This window comes from Bubalus kerabau, chromosome 1 (assembly GCF_029407905.1).
Source record: "Bubalus kerabau isolate K-KA32 ecotype Philippines breed swamp buffalo chromosome 1, PCC_UOA_SB_1v2, whole genome shotgun sequence".
Lineage (NCBI taxonomy): Eukaryota > Metazoa > Chordata > Mammalia > Artiodactyla > Bovidae > Bubalus > Bubalus kerabau.
Genome location: NC_073624.1, coordinates 231,533,305 through 231,546,970, shown reverse-complemented (window position 1 = coordinate 231,546,970; position 13,666 = coordinate 231,533,305). Strand labels below are relative to the sequence as shown.

Genomic DNA, 13,666 nt, shown 5'->3' with positions numbered 1-13,666 from the left:
TCATAAATGAATTTCATTTTTATATAATACAGATGTATATGTGGAAACTGAAATAAAAAACACAGTACCACTTACCACTGCTCCAAAGAAAATTAAATACTTAGGTAAAATCTAACAAAACATTTACAAGATCTGGTAAATGGCTAAAATAGAAAATAACACCACCACCAAATGCTGGCAAAGATTCCAAAAAAAAAAAAAAAAGCTAGATCATTCATATACTGCTGATGGAAAGGTAACATGGTACAGTCTCTCTATAAACTGGTTTGGAAGATTCTTTTAAAACTAAAAACAGGCTTTCCATATAACCCAGCAATTGCACTCCTGACATACATCCCAGAGAAATATAAACTTTTTTTCACAAAGAAACTTATACATAGATATTCACAGTAGCTTTATTTGTAAGAGCCAGACCTGGAAACTATGCAAATTTCCTTCAATAGGTAAATTGATAAACAACCTGTGGTATGGACATACCACAGAATATGACTCAACAATGAAGAGGGACAACCGATTCATACATGCACCAACTTGAATGATCCTCAAGGAAATTACACTGAGTGAAAGAAGTCAAACTCACAAGGATACATAGAATATAACTACATTTATAGAACATTCTTGAAATAATATAATGACAGAGATGACAAACAGATTAGTCATTGCCAGGGGATAGCAGATGTTGGTAAGGTTCAGGATGTGGATGTGTCTACGAAGGTGTCAGGCGAGTGTATGCTCCTCGGTTCTGTCTCGTCACAACAAAGATTTGGAGTGAGGGACATTAAAGCCCTTGGCGCGTCATAGCTTTCAGGTCTTGGATAGACCGTGTAATAGCTCTCAGACAAATCAGTGTTACAGCTCTGTGTTACAGCTCTATTTTATTTAGAAAATAGCAGGAGAATCCATCCTCGAGGCTTGAGGGCATGCCAACCCAAAGACGAGAAGAGAAGAGAGTGGGGGAGCACACCAGCGTGCGGGAGAGATAGAGAGAGAGCACTTTGGCTCCTCTTTTTATGTGTTTTTTCCTCCCCCTGGGCCTGCCCTATGTAAAGTGGGCTAGCCAGGGGTGCTGTTTGTTCTACCTGAGGTCCTCACTCCAGTCCTTGGACCTTCCTTGGACCTTTCTTTGTTCTATTTTCACGGGCTTTTCCCTTCCTTGTCTTTTAGCCACAGCCATTTTGGACTCCTGTGTCCTATTCTACCTACCTAACAAAAGGGTAGCATGAAGGGGTCTTGTGGTAAAGGTACCGTTAAGCACCATGACCGTGGTGGAAAAAGCCACACGTGACTAAAATTGTTTAGCTACACACACACACACACATACACAAGCATGCACACACACACAAATGAGTGCATTATAAATGGAGACACAAGAATGAGCTCCATGGATTGTGTCCATGTCAACTTACTGGTTGTGATAATGTACTATTGAAGGAGGAAACAGAACAGGCTCTATCTTGAAAGCAGGACTCCATCTTGGGCCGGACTGTGGACTTTGAGCTATATGCCCAGTATCTATGGAAACGACATACCAACTGGAAAACCAGGACCCCTGGCAGGAAGAGCCCCAGAGCTCTCCATCGCCTAAAAGAATACCCTAATTATCTATGTGACCAAATAGAATCATACATTCTATTATGCTTATTGCGGAATGACTACAAGCCTATTGATAATCGTCTACTGTTAACTACCTGGGTTTAAGGCACATGAATCACGGGTTGACTTTGATTGTATCTTTCATTTTCCTTTGTTCAGACTAGTTTCAGGGAATTTGGGGAGGTGGATGTGGGCATGTACACTTAGGGTATATAAAGTTTTCACAAAAACTGGTCAGGGTCCTTGGCTAAGAGGAGACTCTGCCTTGGGCCCGCCGGTGTAATCAACTGCACTCTACTCTCTGCATTGTCCTTCTGAGTTTGTTTCCCAGAACGCGTGGCTACAACTCTATAGTCTTGCAAGCTGTCAACATGGGAGAGATCGGGTGAAGGGTGCACTGGATTCCCCTATATATTTCTTTGTACCTTTCTGTGAACCTATAACCACTTCAAAATAAAAAGTTTAATCTTTTTAAAGACCAAACTTCTAAAAATATTTTTAAATTTACTTTTATTTATTTGACTGTGCTGAGCCTTAGTTGTGGCATGCAGACGCTCAGCTGCAGCACGTGGGATCTAGTTCCCTGACCAGGGATCAAACCTGGGCCCCCTGCACTGGGAGCTCGAAGTCTTGGCCACTGGACCACTAAGGAAGTCCCTAAAGACCAAATTTTAAAAGAAGAAAATTATTTGAATAAATACTCCATTAAAGAAGGTAGACCAGGGAACCAGGGAACTAAGGAATCAGGGAACCAAGAAAAGAAGGAAAATGGTCAACTCGATGAAGAGGAAGGTGAAGGAGGAGAAGAGGAGATGATGAAGATGCTGGTTACATCGAGTAATGAAACCAAGAAACAGAAAGCTGGTTTGTGACTGCTCCTAGGGAATGAACTACTAATGTGCACTACAACATGGATGGATTTTGACAGCATTATATAAAATGAAAGAAGCCAGAAAGGTCACGTATTGTTTGGTTCCATTTACATAAAGTATCCAGAATAGGAAAGTCCATAGAAACAGAAAGCAGATTACTAGTTGCCAGGGGTAGGAGGAAGGAGTGTTTTAATCACATTTTCTATTTTCTGCACTTTATGATGCTTTGACTTCCTGGGGTCTTTGTGGACCCAGAGAGGGATCGCCCCTCCCAGAGTCAGCTGATTTCTAGAGAAAGCAAACAGCCTGCCTGAGGACATTCCTTTGATATGCAAATCAACCAATCCTCAGTGCAATTCCCAACCCAACTCATCTTATCAGTATGGAACACAGTCCCCACCCTAAACCACTCCAGGAGTTATGGACAACTAGAGACCACCTTTACAGCCCAGGCTGCTCAAAGTGTTTACCTACCTAACCTCAAATTTGCTCATTTGAGGTTAACCCTGCCCTGCCGCGCCTTTCCCACAAAAATCACCCTAAAGGCTCCCACGCACGCCTCTGTTTCTCTTCTGCCTCCTGATCACCCCTGGCACTTTTCTGTGTGGCTCTGCCTCCTGTTTCCATGGATCTGTGAGTATAAAAACTTCATCCTGAAACTTTCCTGGTGGCCCAGTGGTTAAGACTCTGCACTTCCAATGCAGGGGGCACAGGTTTGATCCCTGGTCAGGGAACTAAAGTCCCACATGCCATGCAGCCTAAAAATAAACAAAATTTAAAAATCATCCTTCATGACAGTCCTCTGTTTCTATGTACCTTACCATATCTAAGCAAAACAAATCCCATGTACATTTTTTTTAATTTATTTAATTGGAGGCTAATTACAATATTGTAGTGGTTTTTGCCATACATTGACATGACTCAGCCATGGGTGCACATGTGTCCCCTATCCTGAACGCCCCTCCCACCTCCCTCCCCATCCCATCCCTCAGGGTCGTCCTAGTGCACTGGCCCTGAGCGCCCTGTCTCATGCATTGAACCTGGACTGGCGATCTGTTTCACATACAGTAATATACATGTTTCAACGCTGTTCTCTCAAAGCATCCCCCCCTCGTCTTCTCCCATAGACTCCAAAAGTGTGTTATCTGTGTGTCTCTTTTGCTGTCTCACATATAGGGTCATCATTACCATCTTTCTAAATTCCACATATATGCATTAATATACTGTATTGGTGTTTTCCTGACTTACTTCACTCTGTATAATAGGCTCCAGTTTCATCCACTTCATTAGACCTGATTCAAATGCATTCTTTTTAATAGCTGAGTACTATCCCATTGTGTATATGTACCACCGCTTTCTTATCCATTTGTCTGCTGATGGACATGTAGGTTGCTTCCATGTCCTGACTATTGTAAACAGTGCTGCAGTGAACATTGGGGTACACGTGTCTCTTTCAATTCTGGTTTCCTCAGGGTGTATGCGCAGCAGTGGGATTGCTGGGTGGTATGGCAGTTCTCAGAGAAGGCAATGGCACCCCACTCCAGTACTCTTGCCTGGAAAATCCCATGGATGGAGGAGCCTGGTGGGCTGCAGTCCATGGGGTCGCTGGGAGTCGGACACGACTGAGCGACTTCACTTTCACTTTTCACTTTCATGCATTGGAGAAGGAAATGGCAACTCACTCCAGTGTTTTTGCCTGGAGAATCCCAGGGACAGGGGAGCCTGGTGGGCTGCCGTCCATGGGGTTGCACAGAGTCGGACACGACTAAAGCGACTTAGCGGCAGCATCAGCAGCAGCATGGCAGTTCTATTTCCAGTTTTTTAAGGAATCTCCACATTGTTATCCATAGTGGCTGTACTAATTTGCATTCCCACCAACAGTGTAAGAAGTTCCCCTTTCTCTGCACCCTCTCCAGGATTTATTGTTTGTAGACTTTTTGATGGCAGCCATTCTGACCTATGTACATTTTAAAATGGCATGCAGGGATGGGATAGAAAGTGTTTAAAGCATATATGGTTGCCATTTGGGGTGATAAAAATATTCTGGAGTTAGGTACTAGTAATAACTGCACAACACTGTGAATGTGCTAATTGTCTCTAATGGTAAATTTTATTCTGTATTTCTGCATTTTGCATTTCCACATAGACAATCATGTTGTTTATGAATAAAAAGTTTTAATTAAAAAAAAAAAGACCAATAGCAAAAAGACCCAGAAAAAGATGCACATCAGTAGTGGTTAGGCAAATGCAAATTAAAATCACAATGAGGTACCACGACACACCCATTAAGATGGGTAAAACTGAAAAAACTGCAATATGAAGTATTGGGAGGAATGCGGAGCAAGTGGAACTTCCATAAATTGTTGGTAATAATCCAAAATGGTATAGCCACTTTGGAAAACAAATTTCAAATTTCTTATAAAGTTGATATACACTGAATCATACAACCTCACAATTACAGTCCAAGGTTTTTACCAAAGAGTAATAAATACAAATAGGAAAAGGAGTATGTCAAGGCTATATATTGTCATCCTGCTTATTTAACTTATATGCGTAAGTTATATGCGTAACTTGTAAGAGTACATCATGAGAAACACTGGGCTGGAAGAAGCACAAGCTGGAATCAAGATTGCTGGGAGAAATATCAATAACCTCAGATATGCAGATGACACCACCCTTATGGCAGAAAGTGAAGAAGAACTAAAGAGTCTTTTGATGAAAGTGAAAGAGGAGAGTCAAAAAGTTGGCTTAAAGCTCAACATTCAGAAAACTAAGATCATGGCATCCGGTCCTATCACTTCATTGCAAATAGATGGGGAAACAGTGGAAACAGTGTCAGACTTTATTTTTGGGGGCTCCAAAATCACTGCAGATGGTGATTACAGCCATGAAAGATGCTTACTCCTTGGAAGGAAAGTTATGACCAACATAGACAGCATATTAAAAAGCAGAGACATTACTTTGTCAACAAAGGTCTGTCTAGTCAAGGCTATTGTTTTTCCAGTAGTCACATATGGATGTGAGAGTTGGACTATAAAGAAAGCTGAGGGCTGAAGAATGGATGCTTTTGAACTGTGGTGTTGGAGAAGACTCTTAAGAGTCCCTTGGACTGCAAGGAGATCCAACCAGTCCATCCTAAAGGAGGTCGGTCCTGGGTGTTCATTGCAAGGACTGATGTTGAAGCTGAAACTCCAGTACTTTGGCCACTTGATGCAAAGAGCTGACTCATTTGAAAAGACCCTGATGCTGGGAAACATTGAGGGCAGGAGGAGAAGGGGATGACAGAGGATGAGATGGTTAGATGGCATCACCGACTCAATGCACATGAGTTTGGGTAAACTCCAGGAGTTGGTGATGGACAGGGAGACCTGGCGTGCTTTGGTTGATGGGGTCGCAAAGAGTCGGACACAACTGTGCGACTGAACTGAACTGAACTGAATAAATACATATGTCCACACAAGGATCTGGGCATGAATATTCATAGCAGCTTTATTAAGAACACCCAAAACTGGAAGCAACCCAAATGTCCAACAACTGGAGAATGAATAAACAAACTATGGTTCAACCACACAACAGAGTATCACTTTGAAATAAAAATAAACTCCTGACATGTCACATGGCATTCTAGAAAAAGCAAAACTAGAGACAGAAAAGTTAAATGAGTTGTTCCCAAGGGCGAGTGGCATGGGGATGGGACTGATAGCAAAGGGGCACAAGGGACCTGTAGGGGTAAAGGAAACATTCTGTATCTTCACTGAAATGGTGGTCAGATGACTGCATGCATTTGCCCAAGCTCATCAAGTTGTGTACTTAAAAAAAAAACAACAGGTGACTTTTACCATATGTAAATTATATCCCTATTTATTCTCCCAAAGGTGGGAGGATATCAATGGCCAAGGATCTAAAGGGTACTGGCTGAAGACACACACAGTTTCTTGGCACACATCTGCAATGGGCTGGGTCTGAGGAAACCAACCTACTTAGCAAAAAGCCCTGGCTAGATCTAGGGTCCAAATCCAGTTCCTGTCACTCAGCTTATGTCTGTGTGAGTGCAGTGGGCTGACCCTGAGGGCCTTCGTTACCTGGAAGGAGGGATTATGGCCATTATGTATGGATATGAACAGGAATAAAAACATGAAGTGAACAGCCTAAAAAGGGCCGAATGCTCTGCCTGAAGCCAGTGAGCAAGACAAGATTATAATGAATGAACACAGAACCAAAAATACAAGTAAAACAGCTTCTCTCCAAATCTTGGTTTTCTTCAATTCAGCTAATACTTTATGTTTCATGAGCCCCTCATACCAGATACCATGTAGCATTCTCTCTAAGCCTCTCAACAGTCCCTGAGGGTGGCCCTCCCACCTGAGGCTGCAACAAGTAGGGTGAGGCAGCCAGCGCCTCAGGAAAGAGCTTGGGTTCTGCAACCACAAGGCTTGCGTAAGCATCCCAACTCAGTCCCTTGCTGGCCTCTGTCCTGAACAGTCACTGAATGCCTTTGAGCCCCTCAGGTCCAGTAATAACACTGATTACAGAAAACAGTCATCTTTCCCCACCTTCCTCCTTAAGTGTTTTGCCTCAACAGTGCTCCTTGAGGGCTCTGCTTTTAGAGAAATCTAATCTAGTAGCCAACGATTAGTTTTCAAATCGTCTTAGGGGCAGCTTGGATGGCCTTGCTTTTCCTCTTCAATGTGACAAAAAAGGAAGGGGAGTCATCGCTTCCATGTCCTGACATCTATCTCGTCACTTCAAGAAAGGTGGGGGTAATACAAGTACTACCTCTTGTATCAGTCAGCGTTCTTCAGAGAAGCAGGACAAGTAAGATGGAGATGTACACACATGAAAACATATGGGAGGTGGTGGGGGGCAGAGAGAGGAGGAGACACAGACAGGCATTTCAAGAACATGTGTGATTGTGCAGGCTGGCAAGTTCAGAGTTTACATGGCCAGCTGGTGGTTGGAAACTCTTAGGCAGGAGTCAATGCTGGTCTTGAGGCAAAATTTTTTCTGTCTCAGTAAAACCACCTCCATTACACGCTTGAGGCTCTTCAGCTGATTGGATGAAGCCCACCCACATTTTGGGGATTATCTTTTTATTTAAAAGCAACTGACTGTGGACATTACCCACAACTACAAAATGCCTCCATGGCAACACCTAGGTTAGTGTTTAATTGAATAACTGGGTTATTCAATACAATTGCCCAACCACCTTGACACTGAAAACCATCACGCCTGTCCTGGGTGGTCCTCTGACATGCACAGAGGGGGCTAAGAATTCCTACGCAAGCTTTCAAGAGAAGCAGGAGTAGACTTAGGAAGAGCAGGATTGTCTAACAGAAAAGTAACTACCTGCCCTTTCTCAGGGACTCTCCATCCATAGGTGGGTCTGCTGTTCACACTACCCCCCTGGATCAGTTCTGTGACATAAACCAAGAAACATTTTGACCTAAGACCCAGTTAAGGGATCTGAGTGATCAGGGGAAAAAAAAGAGAGAGAGAGAAAACAAAGACACAGACTCCAAGCTCTCAAAAATAAAAAATAAAGCTCATTTATTAAGGAAAAGTTTAACACATGATCCGTGTGCAGAACCCAAAACAAAATCTTCATGAGTCCCTGCATGATCCGCGTTTCTACATGTACCATTCAGAACATACACACCCACACAGGCACGTAACATACACGGGACTGTCTAGTTATCAAGACCCGCTGGAGGGCAGTTTTTCATTTTCCTCTTAGTCACACATGCACTGACATGGTTTACAACGGAGTCACATAATTTTATTGTTCAGTACATTTCAGTAAAACAAAACCACTTCCACAGCATCACCTTGATTGAAACAAAAGAACATGGCTGACAGCAGGCAACTTCACCATTACTCCCCACTGCGACTCTGGTAACCTCAGCTCAGCACCATTTATGTCCCCTGGCCAGGGAAAGACCCGGGGATTAAAGGACAGGGAAGAAATGTCACAGGCTGATGCCGTGAGCGCAAACAGCTTTGCAACTAGCAGGACTGTCTAAAAGTATTAACCATGATTTCAATATAAACCGTACTCTTTCCTTTCCTCTTAATGGTCTTGGAGATGCGTAATGTACCTTGGAAAATTAAATTCTAAGGCAGACTTGGAGCCGACTCCTGTACATCAAGTCAAGCCTTTTTAATTTTATTTCCACCGAGAAGAAGCAGCTTTGTGTTCTGAGCTATTGGTAGATGCCAGGGCTCACCTGAACATCCAATCAGCCATGAAATAAAACAAACTGATACAGACTCCCTTGCAGTGAGTAGTGAATAAAGAGAGCTGTAAACAGACATAAATTGAGATTCTGCACTTCCAAAACACATGAGGCAAACATGTAGTGTTAAACAGAGATGATGTTCTACAATTTAGGAAGGAAGAGATTTGAGAAAGAAAAAAAAAAAAAAGCCAGGCAAGAGAACAAGGAGGGGGAAAAGATTTTTCTAACATACCTGTTTGGAGATCATCACTTTAAGACAACTTTGCAAAGTGCAAAGTTTGCCTTTCGTGGGGGTAGAGGGTAAATGGTGAGCATTATCAGCCAGTGAATCTGACTGGAAAGGTGAGTGACAGAGAAGTAAAGCTGCAGGTTCTAGGCTAAGACACACCACACAGTCACATCTGTCTGGCCAGGGTCTGTGCACATGAAGGGCTCTTAGCAGCACAACATAAATATAAATAATGCCACTTGTGAATGGTACAACTTCTAGAAAAAGTGACTAGAGGATGCCAGGTCACACTGTTCCCAGCAAGAACCTGCATTTAAGGAGAGGTATACTGCCTGCAGGGGGTTGGAAACCTGCTCCTGATAGTGGTGTCTGCAGGAAGGAACAAGGGGCTCTGAGAAGCTATCTCTGGGCTGATGGAACCTGGGGCCGCCCTGGGCAGGCTGGAGAAGGACACAGAGTGAACAGCACTGGGCCAGAAAGCCCTATCGTTTACCTTTGGTCAGAAAGATACGGCCTCACATCCCTGCAAGCCTTTGCTCTTTTGTTCCCTGATTGGTCTCCTACTTATGCTGGGGCTTCTTCACCAGAGACTAAAGCAGGGCCCAGGGAGAGGCTGCGAAGGAAGCAGGGAGGGAGCCCTGACTGAGAAGCCCCGTGGGCAGCAGAGTAAGCTTTCCTGAGCTGGGCCCGCCAGCTGCTTCTGTAAAAGGAAGGGCTTCTTCCACTACAACCGTCTGGCCAACCCTTGACTCGACAACTGATTGCTGTGCAACTGCACAAGCGGGAAGGTCCCCATGGCATCCACCTTGCCTTGGTCTCCTGAAGCAGCCATGTGATCAGGCTGCCCGAAAAGAAAAAGCACAGGAAACAATCAAACAGGGCAAGACCAGGCCAAGCTAGTTTCCTGAAGCCCCAAGGCTGCAGCGGTCTCTCCTACATAGCAGGTTCCCTGGGCAGGGGGCCCTGAAGCAATAGACCTGGGGCCAGAAGACCTCAGGATCGTGCTGTCCAGTTGTCAGGTCCCAGAATTCCAGGCCGGGTCTCAAGAGCCGCCTGGACAGGACTGCCTCTAGCAGTGCCCTGAGCACACAGAAGCCTCCACCGTGGAAACTGTAGGTGGGACACATGTCTGAGCCCCTAATACTGGCCCGCGCCTTCTCGCTGGAAACAATACTAAGGACCGCTGTGGAAAGACTGCTGGAGCCTGGGCTTGCAAATGGGAGCTAAAGGTTCTTGAAGTTACACTTTGGTAACCGGAAGTTACTTAGAAAGTTTGAGGCTCCAGAGGGCAGGGCCACTGCCACCTCCAGCTAGAACCCTGGTCACGTGAGCACCTGTGAGTGACCACCAAAGAGTCGAAAGAATGGGGGAAAGTGTTCACTTTCCTAAGGGAGACCAGATCACCACTGACTGACTGCATCTTCCTAAGTGAACAAATGATTAAGTAGGTCAGGTGTCACTGAATGAGAGAGTCTGGCTTTGGAACAGAAGAGAAAGAAAAAAGCTGGGGCTGTGAGGGTGGGTCCCAGCCCCCAAGAGCTTTGGTGAAACACAAAAAGTAAACCCCTGATAAAGGAGTGCTGCTCTCCCCACTTTCAGGTAAGAGGCTGGCAGGGGTGGAGGACAGCACGACCCTGTTACCTACACAGGAGCATGTGCGTGCACACACACACATACACAACTCAAGAGACAGAGATTCAGTGAACAGCCTTCTGTGATACCTGTCACACCAAGAGGGAAGAGGCAGCCGACAGCGCAATGGACATTTCCAAGCTTTCTCTGCAGTCTGTCCCCAAACCTGATGGTTGACCTTGAGGTGAGTCAGCCCTGAGGCTGCCTCTTTTCTGATACCCAGGGAGGCATGCGGGGTTGGGGGGAGAGGGACGAGGGCACGATTAGTGTTCAGAACACAGGAGACCGAAGTCCCAACCAAGTGGTTCCGTTAGAAGTCCAGATCCTGGAGGCAGCTTGGGGCTGGGTATTTTGCCCACCCGCCCCGTCCTCCAGGGCTTGTAAACAACCGAGCACCACATGTAGTGTTGGACCAGCTGCTGCAAACTCTGGGAACTGCCTTTCACACTGACCTCATCTTTTCGTTCACGGCAAGAGTCGGGGTGTCCTCCTGGACGCTGCCGTGCCATCTGTCCGTCAGGAGCTGAGGTGGGGGAACAGGTCTGAATGCACAAAGCAGTTGTTTTCTAAGCCTCCTATGGAGAGAAACCCACCCCACATCGCCATTCTTCCCCTCCGCTGCGTGCGTTGGCAAACATCTCCTGAGTCCTTCCTGCCTTCTCAGGAGGAAATCAGGTTGGTTGACGGGAGGCAAAGTCCGTGACTCCCCACAGAGGTCCACACTTCGATGGTCCTGACTAAAAGCTCTGGGGTCCTCGGCCAAGGGTGCTGAGGGCCTCCGTAGACACCTCCTGGACTCAGTTTCCTCTCAGAGGGAGTAGTTGAGTGAGAGTTTACTGAGGAAGGAACAAGTTGCAAATAGTCCCAGATCTAGAGACAGAATCTAAAAACAAAAGCTGGTTTTAAATAAAATATAAATATTTTCAATTTTGGCAGCACTTGATATCTTTCAGCAGTTCGAGCAACTAAGATAACAGTATCGTGACCCATGCGAGGAAACTGGAGAGGAGGTGGTGTTGCCAAGGGTCACGGCAAGCCAGAGAGAGGCCAAAACCTCTAGCTTTGAGGGCTGGTTTTCAACTACTAGGTAGGCTCCACTACTGGGTGGAGACTTGAATAGGCAGGAGAATACTGAGGTAAAATATTTGGGAGAGAGCTAAGAGGTGGGCCTGGCTTGATAAAGAGGGGCATGCCCACATTATTTCATCTAGGCTTGGCCCGGGCAAGGAGAAAACATGAGGTGACAGACACTGAAATGTTTAGATAAAGTGAATTGTGCAACAGGGATAATTTGGAGAGGTGTGTCAGAAGGAGAAAGGCAGGCAGTGAAGGGAGGAGGCGGGATCAGGGAAAAGAGGTGAAAAGTTCCGGGTTAAAATAAGTACACATAAACAGAGATGGCGCTGCCGCTAGAGGTACCTCCCACGCAGCAGCGAATCTGCTGCCCACCCCCTACCCTGTCTTCATCCCTACCTGACCCAGAGTACCTAGGAGCCAGGTAGGGGTTCCCAGACAGCAATCTTACCTTGCCCCAGAGCCTGGACCCTACCTGAGGCTCTGGAGCCAGGTGCTGGGGGAACACACAGGGTGGAGTGGGCTGGTGCAGGGACTCACCCAGCCTGCTATACAAAGGCACTGGTGGAGTTGATGAAGATGGGAGCGCTGCTTGGCTGGATCAGCTCATACAGGGTCAGACACGTCCCTACCACAAAGCCCACAAAACCCAGGATGCTGATCAGGGCGTCCTTGACAATGGTGATGGGGCTCATGCCCTCCGAGTAGTAGGTGGTGATCTCCAGGAGGGGCGGGATGATGAGGGCCAGGGCACTGCTGCTCACGGAACCCACCAGGGAGATGACCAGGTCCAGGCGGGGGATGAGGATGGCCAAGATGCCTGTGGGAGAAAGGACACGCCTGTTGAGGACCACCCAGAGCTGGGAGAGACCGCCTTACCATTCAGCAAATCTAGCAAGTCTGTTTCACAGAAGGGGGAGCTCCAAGGAAGCCAAAACATCATCCAACTCAATTTCTCACTGAGCAGATGAGAAAACTGATGCCTGGAGAGGTGGCATAACCCGGGACTCACTGCAAGGTAGGCAGAACTGGGATGGGAACCCAGAGCTCCCAGCTTCTCCTGTCACAGTCTGTGACTTCCATCTTTCTAAGGAAAAGGAGCCAAATTACATTCCAGGGCAATCTGGTCCTACTAAAGGACAGTGAGTGGAGAGCAGAAAAAGAGGTAGACCTCTTCTGAGCAACTGCTCATCTTCTTACCCCTGAGGGTACCTCCGACACAAACCTCTCTACTTGAAAGACAAGAAATGAAATGGTGGGACTGGGGGGACCCTCCTTCTGAACAATCCCATGTAAGCCCAGTGGCATAGAGCGCTTTCATGCAGCAAAAAGCAGCAGATCTGTGTGCAGGCTGACCTCAAGAGTGAAGCCCCCCACAATGACTGCATTCCTGTGTTAGGACAAGCCGGGGGCTTCCACACCTGACACTTAGCCCGGGTGTATGTGAAGAAGGTGCAGAGATGATAAAGACGAAATGAGGACTGCGTGAGGAAACGCCACAGCTTTCCATAGCACACCAACACCTGCACCACCAGCCAGCTAGTCAGACAGTGCTGTTTAAATCCAAGCAGAGGACTTACTCCATTGCCCACTGACCCTACGACTTCCCCTAACTCAGCTCTCCACTCGGGGGGCGGGTAGTGGTGAAGGCCAATGTTTCATAGGTTTATTGAGGATTATGGGCTCTGGAATTGGGCACTAGTGTTTGGACTCTGGCTCTGTCTTGAGTGACACATGGCTCTTTTCTACTCCCCAATTTTCTTGTTGATGAGATGAAGATATAAAAGCTCCCGTCAGGGAGGTCATGATGATCAAAGAAGGTTACAAAGGCACTTAACAAAAGGCCTGTTGTACACCAGGCATACAATACAGTTAATATTATCAGCAGTAGTGTATATTTCGTTGCTCATGGCAAGAGCACCGTTAACTCACTAATAATCAAATTATTTTGATGAATCATCTTCCCCGTTGCTGGGCTCTGGCCAGCAGATCTGACCACTGAGACAGTAATCCAGAGCACATCTATCTCC

The 13,666-nt window shown here is 46.1% G+C and overlaps 1 protein-coding gene across 5 annotated transcripts in view; it reads right to left on the bottom strand.

Moving 5' to 3' along the window:
- Positions 1-7,986: 7,986 nt before the first annotated feature.
- SLC36A1 (solute carrier family 36 member 1) overlaps positions 7,987-13,666 on the bottom strand; it is a 47,674-nt gene continuing 41,994 nt past the window's right edge. For 3 of the 5 annotated variants that reach the window (XM_055558929.1, XM_055558914.1, XM_055558939.1), the window contains one exon: positions 7,987-12,456. In XM_055558929.1, the coding sequence (XP_055414904.1) occupies positions 12,185-12,456 (272 nt within the window). In that variant the 3' untranslated portion in view covers positions 7,987-12,184. The remainder of the gene's footprint in view (positions 12,457-13,666) is intronic. The other 2 variants (XM_055558915.1, XM_055558920.1) reach the window with 2 other exon arrangements.